The sequence below is a fragment of the Carcharodon carcharias genome, chromosome 11 (assembly GCF_017639515.1).
Source record: "Carcharodon carcharias isolate sCarCar2 chromosome 11, sCarCar2.pri, whole genome shotgun sequence".
Classification (NCBI taxonomy): Eukaryota; Metazoa; Chordata; class Chondrichthyes; order Lamniformes; family Lamnidae; genus Carcharodon; species Carcharodon carcharias.
Genome location: NC_054477.1, coordinates 9,238,606 through 9,251,151, shown reverse-complemented (window position 1 = coordinate 9,251,151; position 12,546 = coordinate 9,238,606). Strand labels below are relative to the sequence as shown.

At 47.1% G+C, this 12,546-nt stretch overlaps 1 protein-coding gene across 1 annotated transcript in view; it reads right to left on the bottom strand.

Moving 5' to 3' along the window:
* The window catches only part of LOC121284440 (beta-arrestin-1), a 137,224-nt gene that overhangs the window by 70,822 nt on the left and 53,856 nt on the right, over positions 1–12,546 (bottom strand). Inside the window, exon 2 of the mRNA XM_041199904.1 lies at positions 1,956–1,986. Within this exon, the coding sequence (XP_041055838.1) occupies positions 1,956–1,986 (31 nt within the window). The remainder of the gene's footprint in view (positions 1–1,955; positions 1,987–12,546) is intronic.

Sequence of the window (12,546 nt, the reverse complement as noted above, 5' to 3'; positions counted from 1 at the left end):
ATTTTGGGCCCTGTATCTCAGGAAGGATATGTTGGCCCTGGAGAGGGTCCAGAGGAGGTTCACGAGAACGATCCCAGGAATGAAAGGCTTAACATATAAGGAACGTTTGAGGACTCTGGGTCTATACTCGATGAAGTTTAGAAGGATGAGGGGGGATCTGATTGAAACTTACAGAATACTGAAAGGCCTGAATAGAGTGGACGTGGGGAAGATGTTTCCATTAGTAGGAGAGATTAGGACCTGAGGGCACAGCCTTAGAGTAAAGGGAAGACCTTTCAGAAGAGAGATGAGGAGAAACTTCTTTAGCCAGAGAGTGGTGAATCTATGGAATTCATTGCCACAGAAGGCTGTGGAGGCCAGGTCATTGAGTGTATTTAAGACCAAGATAGATAGGTTCTTGATTGGTAAGGGGATCAAAGGTTACGGGGAGAAGGCAGGAGAATGGGGTTGAGAAACTTATGCCATGATTGAATGGTGCAGCAGACTCGATGGGCTGAATGGCCTAATTTCGGCTCCTATGTCTTATGGTCTTATGGTCTTATAGATTAGTCGCTCAGATTGTCAGAAACCTTTTGCCATAGTCCCAATTAACACATTTTGAATTGTGCTTCGCTGAGCTGAAAGATGATGCTATTATTGTGTTCACATCCCATAAAAATAGTGTGAGAACACACTTGAAGGAAGTTGTTAATGAAACACAGATGCACTGTCCATAAGTGCGAGATGCTAGCGAAATGAGAGCACTGCATGGAGAAACTTGTTTTCCTGGTGAGGCTCCCACTTTCACCCTTTGTAAACTTCAGCCCATCCAAAACTCTGCTGTCCATATCCTACCGCATACCATTTCCCATTCACCCACCATCCCTGAACTTGTTCACCTACATTGGCCCCCAGTCAGGCTGTACCTTGGCTTTAAAATTCTCATTGTCTTCCAACTCGCTCCCTGACCTCGCACCTCCCCATCCCCGGGATCTCCTCTGGCCCGCCACTGCCCGAGATCTCTGCGCTCCTCCAATTCTGGCCTCTTGAGCATCCCCAAGTTTATGAAGAGGGTGGGCATTGACACCGACCACCGGGACAGATGTGACCTTGTGAGGCGGACTGTTTGGAGAGGGATGGGAAAGGGGCGGCAGCAGAGGGAAACTCAGCCGGACGGGAAGAGGTCAGCCAACCGGGCACCCTCTCAGCTTGCTGCCTTCCTCTGCAGTGAATGCAGCAGTGAACGCCCTGCCAGGGTGGGGGCTCCTGTGCCACACCAAGCGATGCCTAACAGAATTGACCACCACGGCGTAAACCATGGTCTCACAAGACTGAAGGATGCCATGTAGGGATGTGCCTTTATTAACCAGCCCTAGCTGCCCTTTGTAAATGGTGGCATCATTTTCCGAACTGCGGTTGTTCTTCAAGCTGTATGCTTCGTTGAAATAGCTCTCGGTTATTACTATACACCTCAGCTAATGCCTTTCAAGTGTTAATGCTTAAATTGCTGAAAGGTGCAATAGAACTGAGTCAGTTGTAACTCACACCACTGTGTTAATACTCAAGATGCATTCATGAATTATAATTCAGACGGTGCGTGCCCGAACATCTCTATATTCCATGCCCTTGAGTGATTATTAAAAATGAAAATTAATATCTGCTCACTGCTTACAGTCAAATGCTCTCTGTGTTAGAAACCTAGCCAGACCACAGTTGAAGGGATGCACCATTCTAAGAAAAGGACATACAAGTACTGGGGAAAGGGTTAAAATAAAGGGATTCACAAGGGCTTTGACAATTCAGTAAGTGGGGAAGAGAATCACAGAAATTCTGGGAGGCTGTTCAGCCCATCATGCTTGTGCTGGTGCTAGTATTGCGCTATCTAAACCAATCCCATTTCCCTTCCCCCCCAGGATGCCATAAACAGGGGGGAAATGTTCGCTTGTTGGTGAATTGGTGAAACTAGAAGGCCTTACCTTTCCATTGGGGCTGGACTTCTTGAACACTCTGAAAAACAAAGAGAGAGAGAGAGAAGGGAATGATTGCCAGTACAGAGGAATACAACCAACCCGCATTTATGTATCACCTTCAACACAGGAAAACGTCCCAAGGCCTTTGGTAGGTGCACTATCAACCAAAACCCGACACCCAATCTAACCAAAGAGCAGAAATGACTGTAAGTTTGGTTTGATGAAGGGCCACATTTTTCTCTAACTAATTCAGGGACTTGAACACCGCTGGCAAAAGGTTGACATGGAATTCCCATTGCTGTAGCCGCCCCTTGGGAAGGTGATGGAATCCCTGCAGCCCGTGTGGAGAAGGTGCTGTTAGGGAGGGGAATCCAAGGATTCACAGACGCGGTGATGGTGACGGATCAGACGGAACAGTCCCCTTCAAGGGCGACTTGACAGTGGTGTTGTTGTGACCACGTTGCTGTTCTTACCCTTCTTGCCTCTGGGAGCTGACACAGACGTAACCATGGTGTGTTGCTGCAGCCAGGGCTGGACTTGTTTTGCTGTGAGTTGTAGGATATACCAGAGTTTGCTGTGGCTGAAGGGTAGGGGAGCAGTGCTGGGGGGGGGTGGGGGGGGTGCGGGGTGTGGATTTGCGTGTCTGACTGCTGCACTAGGGTAACTATTCATGGGGTTTGTGAAGGGACACTTGGGAAATCTCTTGAATTTTCCGTAGGACCAGTTCACCCCAGTACCTCAATGATGGAGGAGGTGGAAATTTAAGTCTTCTGACTGGATGGTGGTGGGTGGATGGGTATGAGAGGTGGGGAGGGGTCTAAACAGTTCAGCCGCTTGTTGTTGGATGGTTTGGAGATTCTTGAGCGTAGAGGTTGCACCCATCAAGCGGGGAGTATTCCATCAGACTCCTGACTTGTGTCTTGTAGACGGTAAACAGGCTTTGGCGAGTCAGGAGGTCGTTTAAGTGCTTGCCTTTTTCTCACTGTACATTTAGCATCCTCTGGATATCCTGCCTCATCTTGTCACATGTGATTTTTTAAATCCTGCGCATTGTCCAAACTGGACACTTAATGGAACCTCCTGACTGTGATGAATGGCAAACCATAAATGGATTAAAACTTCACTTGTAGAAGCAAAGAGTCAGAACATGTTGCTTTGTTCAACTTCCTTTCCCAATTCAACAAGCATAACAGCAACAAGTTGCATTTATTTGGCACCTTTAACATAGGCAAACGTCCCAAGGTGCTTCACAGTAGCATTACCAAACAAAATTTGACATCAAGCCACATTGCATAGAATTACAAACCGTTACAGCACTGACTTAGCCCAGCAGGTCCATGCTGCTGTATATGTTCCAGACAAGCCTTTTTTATATACCATATTTAGCTTAAGTTTATCAACATATCTTTCTATTTCTTCTCTCTCATGTAGCTATCCAACTCCTTCTTGAATGTATCTATGCTGTTTGCCTGCATTATCTTGTTAAGGAACTATCATATTTTTCCTAATAATACAGCAGGATATTTTAATGCAGGCTTATGTTTGCATGTGTGCATGGTTCTGTGTGGCTAGTTTAATTAAACTAGAGACAAGTAGACTGCTAGGTTTAAATTATCAAAGAAGTTAGGTATAAGACAGGCATTTGAAATAGAGATGAGTAAACTAGGGTGATGTCTCAGCAGAGAAGGTGTAAATGAAATTTGCATTTTTAGATAAGTGGAGAGGTGTTTGATTTTCAAAGGGACATGGAAAATGTTTACAATTGGTAACATAAATAAGGCAAGGTTATTATGTTGTTTTTTTCCCCAAAAGTGCTGACCACAATGATAACATGAAGGATGCTATATTCTGGGAAAAGTAACTTCTAAAGGCAAGTTGCAACAATGGGAGTTACAGATCAAAAAAGGATAAAATACATTTAAAGAAGGGTGGAAAGCTGTGCAAGATGTGGCCGTGTGAGATCTTGAAAGGTGACCGTGTGAAACAGACTTGGGGAAAAGCCTCTAGCTACCCTACAGGAGTTTGCTATTCCAGCAACCAAAGTTGTGTTAAAAGCCTTTGGAAGCCCATTGTCCAGTGGGCACTTGTGATAATATTGCTGGATGATTTCATAAATTTGGAATCTATTTGGACTGTTGCCTTAATGGGGTGTGTAGTTGGGAGTCTGGTTAAGTAGAAAATTTGGGAACTGTTATAACTGTGTAACTGTAATCCTGTCTGTGTTTAAGTTATTTCTTCTTTTGTTAATAAACGTTTTAAATTAATCTTTAAAATCTCTAAAGGCAGCAGTGGACTCATTACTTCTGACTTCAGTGCATAGGTTTTCTCGTAATAAATACAAATTGCAAAACTGTTGTGATAGCTTGGCCAAGTTTCCCTTGTGGATTTGGTCCCCCTGGCAAATACCACTTGCTATATCATAGCAATACAAACAGAGAAGTACTGGAGATGGAAAAGACTGAGTATAGAAATTTGTGGACACGTTCAGCAGAGCACATAAGAATAGGACTGCAAAATTACATAGGTAGGCTAGCAGAACGGAAGCGGCAGATTGACATTGATATTATATAAATAATATACTGCTTTTCAATTCTTCCTGCCACAGTATACATTTTCGCATTTTCCAACATTATAATCCATCTGCCAAAATTTTGCCCACTCACTTAACCTATCTATATCACTTTACATACTCCTTATATCCTCTTCATAGCATACTATCCAACCTCTCTATGTGTTTTCAGCAAATTTAGCAACCATACATTCAGTCCCTGCATCCAAGTCATAGATATAAGGTTGGTGAGGCACTGATCCCCATGACAGTCTACTAGTTATAGCTTACCAACCTGAAGATGACCTATTTATCCCTACCCTAGCTTCTTGTTAGGTGACCAATTCGCTACCTATGCTAGTATGTTACCATTATGAATGCTTGGCTGTGTTTCAAATGGTACAATTATCTCGTTATTGGCTTCTGAATTCACAGTGTGATTGACAGTTTAAAGAGGCCTTTAAAGGATTAGCTATCTTTGATGTATGGCCTGAATAGAAGTTTGTTTGTTTTCACAAGAGATTGAACAATTGAGGAGATTTAAAAGTTTTGAATGGGTTTCATGAATGGGAGTTTTCTTTCATTATCAGGTGTGTATGAGCTGTATTAGGTGGTTAGAAGTTAACTTTTTTCACCTTCACCTGGCTCCTGAGGTCTGCACATGGTGGATACTGGGTGAGTGGCTATATGCAGGAGACATGGAGGGTATGAGGGGCCATGGGGACATGAGGAGCCATGAGGGGTTATGAGGGTTCACTGGGGTTATGAGGGGGCATGTGGGGGTTGCTGGGGGCATGAGTAGTCATTGAGGGGCCTTGAGGGGTTGGGTAGAAGGGGTGCGCAGAATGTGTGAACTAGATGGCCTAACAGGTTCTAAAACAACTGGACAAAATCCCAGAGATCTGAGTGACCATCCAACCAGCCTGCCTTGGTACTCATCTGTCCCCGTGGCTGCCTAGTGCCTGCCTCTAGGGTAGCCGAGCCAAACTCTATTCTATCCCCGCCACACTGCAGTGGGAATTGTGTTTAAAGGGAGGCAGGAAATTTCCCAACACACGCTACCCACCGCAGTGGTGGAAATCTGACCCATTGAGTAAAAAAGCAGGGAAGTTATGCTGAGCCTTCATACAGCTCTGGTTCGGCCACACCTAGAGTATTGTGTCCAATTCTGGTCACCACACTTTAGGAAGGATGTGAGGGTCCCTGAGAGGGTGCGGAGATTTACCAGGTCAGTTCCAGGGATAAGGGATTTTAGCTACAAAGTTAGACTGGAGAAGCCGCTCTTCTTAGAGCAAAGGAGATTGAGGGGAGATTTGATGGAAGGGGACAAGATGACGACAGGTTTAGATAAGGCAGAGAAAGAAAAAATGTTATCATCAGATGAAGATGCAAGGACCAGAGGGACATAGATTTAAGGTTCTGGGCAAGAAATAAGTAGGAATATGAAGACAAGCAAGTGGGTAGAGTCAGTGATAGGGGAGAGTGTACATGGGGCTGTGGGAGGGGATTAAATGGGTGGGTAGAGTCAGTGATGGGGAGAGTGTACATGGGGCTGTGGAAGGGGATTAAATGGGTGGGTAGAGTCAGTGATAGAGGAGTGTATCTGGGGTGGGGGAGGGGATTAAATGGGTGGATAGAGTCAGTGGTCAGGGAGAATGGACAGTGGAGATAGTGATGAGTGGTTCTAATGATGTGGCTCTCAGAAATGCACAGATAAAAGCATGATAATTACTTCATAACAATGCACTGGTAAATGGAAAACTTTTGTTGAGTGTGCAAGATGGTCATGAGTTTGCGATAGTCAACCAGACAATATCCTGTTGAAATGGCTGCTTCTTATATTAGCAAAGATTTATGGGATGTCTGAAGAATACACTTGCTTATTTTGAGATGAATGATTTAGATACTGTCCTTCAGACTTCCATCATCGCAGCCTCTTTGTCTGAACCACATTAACTGGCTTCTGTAGAGGAGAGGGCCTTGGAATTATTTCACCTGGGGCTCGCAGCGAAGAAAGGAAGAAAGGCTTACATTTATATAGCACCTTACACAACCTCAGGACTCCCATCAATACTTTACAGCCAATGCAGTGCTTTCAATCATTGTTGTGAAGCAGGCCATATAGCAGCCAATTTGCGCACGGCAAAGCCCGATAATCTTTCTAGTGACATTTTCTTCCACTCCCTTCTCAGCTTCCTGAAGTGGCCATTTGTTCCATGATATCCGGACCCACTCCTCAATTATCCCCAACGCCCCACCCTTTCCCCGCAGCATCGTTGCCTGCAAGCGTAGGGGGATGTAACACCTGCCCCTTTCACCTCCTCACCACCCAAGGCCCCAGACCTTGGAGGTGGAGTCGTGACTTCTTTGCACTTCTCTCACTTTAGTTTATCGTATTCACTGCTCGCAATGCGGCCTCCTCTACACTGGGGAGACCCGAAAGCAGATTGAGTGACCGCTTTGTGGAAATGCCTCTGCTCAACTGCCTGGCAATGACCCTGAGTTTTCAGTCGTCCGCATTTTAATTTTGACCTTGCTCTCAAGCTGATCTTCCTGTCCTCGCCCTCATGCGCTGTTCTAGTGGAGCTCAGTGTAAATGGAGGATCAATACTCTTGATATTTACAATATTCATACCATGTCAGGGTTCTACACTGTAACCAGCCCCTCGCTGCTCTCTGGCTGAAGGGCCTCAGACAGCAACCTTTCCCCAAAGTGCCCTATTTGCAGTGGCTGCCCCAAACTTTAGACCTTAGAATGTGCCAGTCAAGGACAACACTTTGCACTGAGGACCAACAAGTTTCGGGCAGACCAAAGAGCATCAGTGAGTTTATGGTCCTTCTGCCACAGTCATCTATTGTTTCTTCATTGGCTGTACTACCATCTCCTTTTGTCTTGCACCGTCATCCCTTTCCTCAGTTAATCAGCCTTCCTTGGACCTTATCACAGTGGTGATGATGTGTCACGCTTCACTCAGGGTGTCCAAGTTGCTGTGGTAACACACACATATACATGTGTGTTGTACGTCTGGAGCTATGGATGGTGATGGTAGAGGCTCCAACTTCCTTTCAATCACGTGGCCAACCAGGAAGCTCCTGGATCCCGGAGAATCTCCAGGAATCTCTCCCATCCTTACCGCCTGCCATTGGTGTGTGTTGGAAGGATTCGCAAGCCAATATTCAACCTGATTGGCGGCGTGATGGACACACTTTCCTTGGTCATCAAGTCCGGGGCTGGGACTCGAACCCCAAGCTTCTGGCTCAGAGACAGGGAAGCTACCCACTGCACCACAGGCCCTCCCCTTTCAGCGATCTTCTCACTAGTTCATTCCTCCCCTCTGTTTCTCTGGCTCTACGCCTCTCGAGCTCTCTCAGAATCACACGGAATCACAGAATCAGAATCACAGTGCAGAAGAGGCCCTTTGGTCCATCGAGTCTGCACCGACACGTCAGAAACACCTGACCTACCTAACTAATCCCATTTACCAGCACTTGGCCCATGGCCTTGAATGTTATGACGTGCCAAGAGCTCATCCAGGTACTTTTTAAAGGATGTGAGGCAACCCGCCTCCACCACCCTCCCAGGCAGCGCATTCCAGACCCTCACCACCCTCTGGGTAAAAAAGTTTTTCCTCACATCCCTCCTAAATCTCCTGCCCCTCACCTTGAACTTATGTCCCCTCGTGACTTACCCTTCAACTAAGGGGAACAGCTGCTCCCTATCCACCCTGTCCATGCCCCTCATAATCTTGTACACCTCAATCAGGTCACCCCTCAGTCTTCTCTGCTCCAACGAAAACAACCCAAGTCTATCCAACCTCTCTTTATAACTTAAATGTTTCATCCCAGGCAACATCCTGGTGAATCTCCTCTGCACCCTCTCCAGTGCAATCACATCCTTCCTATAATGTGGCGACCAGAACTGCACACAGTGCTCCAGCTGTGGCCTCACCAACATGACCTCCCTACTATTGTAATCTATGCCTCGATTGATAAAGGCAAGTGTCCCATATGCCTTTTTCACCATCCCACTAACATGCCCCTCTGCCTTCAGAGATCTACGGACACACACACCAAGGTCCCTTTGTTCCTCAGAACTTCCTAGTGTCATGCCATTCATTGAATACTTCCTTGTCAAATTACTCCTTCCAAAGTGTATCACCTCACACTTTTCAGGGTTAAGTTCCATTTGCCACTTATCTGCCCATTTGACCATCCCGTCTATATCTTCCTGTAGCCCAAGACACTCAACTTCACTGTTAACCACCCGGCCAGTTCTGTTGAGAGATCAATGACTGGAAGCATTGAGCGGGACTTTCCACTGGGCTCCAGAACCTGGGAAGTCCAGTCCATTAACTCTGAACCTCTCTCCGCAGGTGTTTCCGAATATCTACAACATGTCAGTGAAAGATCCAGAGGCAACATGAGGAAAAACGTTTTCACTCAGCGAGTGGTTAGGGTCTGGAATGCACTCCCAGAGAGTGTGCTGGAGGCAGATCCAATCAAAACTTTCAAAAGGGAATTAGACTGTGATCTGGAAAGGAAGAATACAGGCAGGGGAATTGCTCATTCGGCGAGCCAGTGCAGACATGATGGACCAAATAGCCTCCTTCTGCACTTGGACAATTCTGCAGTTCAGAGAGTTTCTGTTTTGTAATATTAGTTGAGGGATATTATTAGCTAGGACACTGTGGAGAGTGCTCCCCTGATGTGAATAATGCTCCTTCTTCTTGAGTTAGCTACCTGAAGGCAGGTCTGACCCACAGAGCCACCTCCACCACCAGTAGTTCAGGAAGCAGTTCCTAAATCCATCCCACTGGCATTAATCTGATCCACACCAGCCTTCCAGCCAACAGAACCAACCTGCAGTGGTGACATACACTTTTACACATAAGAATGTATCTTGTAGTCTGGAGCTATGGATAGTGATGGTAGAGGCTCCAATGTTCTTTCCATCACACAGCTGACCAGGAATCTCTCCAGCTCTCACCGCCTGCCGTTGGCCTGTGTTGGAAGGATTTGCAGGTTGATACTCAACCTGTTTGGCCACACATTATGAGACCACCTTCCTGGGCCATCAAGTCCCGGAATGGGACTCAAACACGAAACTTCTGGCTCCAAGGCAGGGACACTACCCGCTGCACCACAAGACCCCCTGCAGGACCTCAAACTTTCATCGGATAGGGCAGAGGGAGGGCCTGGATTCAACATCTCATCTGAATGGCCGTGCATCCAGCAGTGCATGACAGAGGGGATCTTGAACACAGTGCCACCTGACACAGAGGCAGTGCCACTGAGACAAGGTCAATTAGAGGGTAGCAAAATGTTCATCACAATTAGCTGCTTGTGTCAGAAGCACTTGACTAGACCTTGCTTACGCAGAGAGCACATTACAGCTTCCTGATATTGGCAGAAAACTGTAATCAAGAGGTGTTGAATCAGGAGCACAACAATGAGCTCGCAGTGTCTGCAACATCCTCAACATAACTGACAGTTACTGGAGTGTCATAAAATCACAATCCACCCTGTGAAAAGCAGTAAATACAGCTGCAATGGAATCAAGGCCCAGCTGCTTCTTCATTTCCCCTTAATTTTCATTGCAGTCTAATATTCACCACCACCCCCGCCCCCCACCCCCCACCCTCCCCCACCACCACCATTTTCATTTCTGAGATAAGGCATAGTGCTGAGAACGTTTTAGCATCAAACACTCCCAGGACAGGTACAGCACGGGGTTAGATAGAGGGTAAAGCTCCCTCTACACCGTCCCCATCAAACACTCCCAGGACAGGTACAGCACGGGGTTAGATAGAGGGTAAAGCTCCCTCTACACTGTCCCCATCAAACACTCCCAGGACAGGTACAGCACGGGGTTAGATACAGAGTAAAGCTCCCTCTACACTGTCACCATCAAACACTCCCAGGACAGGTACAGCACAGGGTTAGATACAGAGTAAATCTCGCTCTACACCGTCCCCATCAAACACTCCCAGGACAGGTACAGCACGGGGTTAGATACAGAGTAAAGCTCCCTCTACTCTGTCCCCATCAAACACTCCCAGGACAGGTACAGCACAGGGTTGGATACACAGTAAAGTTCCCTCTACACTGACCCCATCAAACACTCCCAGGACAGGTACAGCACGGGGTTAGATACAGAGTAAAGTTCCCTCTACACCGTCCCCATCACACACTCCCAGGACAGGTACAGCACGGGGTTAGATACAGTGTAAAACTCCCTCTACACTGTCCCCATCAAACACTCCCAGGACAGGTACAGCACGGGGTTAGATACAGAGTAAAGCTCCCTCTACACTGTCCCCATTAAACACTCCCAGGTCTGGTACAGCACGGGGTTAGATACAGAGTAAAGTTCCCTCTACACCGTCCCCATCACACACTCCCAGGACAGGTACAGCACGGGGTTAGATACAGTGTAAAACTCCCTCTACACTGTCCCCATCAAACACTCCCAGGACAGGTACAGCACGGGGTTAGATACAGAGTAAATCTCCCTCTACACTGTCCCCATCAAACACTCCCAGGACAGGTACAGCACGGGGTTAGATACAGAGTAAAGCTCCCTCTACACTGTCCCCATTAAACACTCCCAGGTCTGGTACAGCACGGGGTTAGATACAGAGTAAAGTTCCCTCTACACCGTCCCCATCACACACTCCCAGGACAGGTACAGCACGGGGTTAGATACAGTGTAAAACTCCCTCTACACTGTCCCCATCAAACACTCCCAGGACAGGTACAGCACGGGGTTAGATACAGAGTAAATCTCCCTCTACACTGTCCCCATCAAACACTCCCAGGACAGGTACAGCACGGGGTTAGATACAGAGTAAATCTCCCTCTACACTGTCTCCATCAAACACTCCCAGGACAGGTACAGCACAGGGTTGGATACAGAGTAAAGCACCCTCTACACTGTCCCCATCAAACACTCCCAGGACAGGTACAGCACAGGGTTGGATACAGAGTAAAGCACCCTCTACACTGTCCCCATCAAACACTCCCAGGACAGGTACAGCACGGGGTTAGATACAGAGTAAAGCTCCCTCTACACTGTCCCCATCAAACACTCCCAGGACAGGTACAGCACAGGGTTAGATACAGAGTAAAGTTCCCTCTACACCGTCCCCATCAAACACTCCCAGGACAGGTACAGCACGGGGTTAGATACAGAGTAAATCTCCCTCTACACCGTCCCCATCAAACACTCCCAGGACAGGTACAGCACAGGGGTTAGATACAGAGTAAAGCTCCCTCTACACTGTCCCCATCAAACATTCCCAGGACAGGTACAGCACGGGGTTAGATACCGAGTAAGTCTCCCTCTACACTGTCCCCATCAAACACTCCCAGGACAGGTACAGCACGGGGTTAGATGAATTGTATCTCTTTCATCGACTGCTGAGGGGCTGGGCATAATGGGTTTAGAATCTCCAGAATTTAGAAGAATGAGAGATGATCTCATTGAAAAGTACAAGATTCTGAAGAGGTTTGATAGGGTGGATGCTGAGAGGTTATTTCCACTAGTCGGGGAATCTAAAACACGGGGGCACAGCCTCAGGATAAGGGGCCCGATCATTTAGGACTGAGATGAGGAGAGATTACTTCACTCAAAAGGTAGTGAATTGTCAGAGGATTGTGGATGCCTCATAGTTGAGTCCACTTAATGCTGGGATAGACGGATTTTGGGTCTCTCAGGGAATTAAGGGACATGAGGAACGGTTGGGGGAATGGAGTTGAAGCCCAAGATCAGCCATGATCGTACTGAATGCTGGAGCAGGCTCAATGGGCTGAATGGTCTACTCCTGCTCCCATTTCTTGTGTTCTTGTGAACACTGTCCCATCAAACATTCCCAAATTGGGTCTGTCCTCATTCTGCAGCGAACCCTGACAACAAATTTAATCACTCCAGTTTATTGGCTGCTTCCAGCTCTGCTCATGTGGCAACAGATCAACTTCAACAGCCCCTTCCCACCCCTGGCACCCCTGTTAGCACTGGAAAGACAAGGACATGCTAACTCCCCAGGGTCC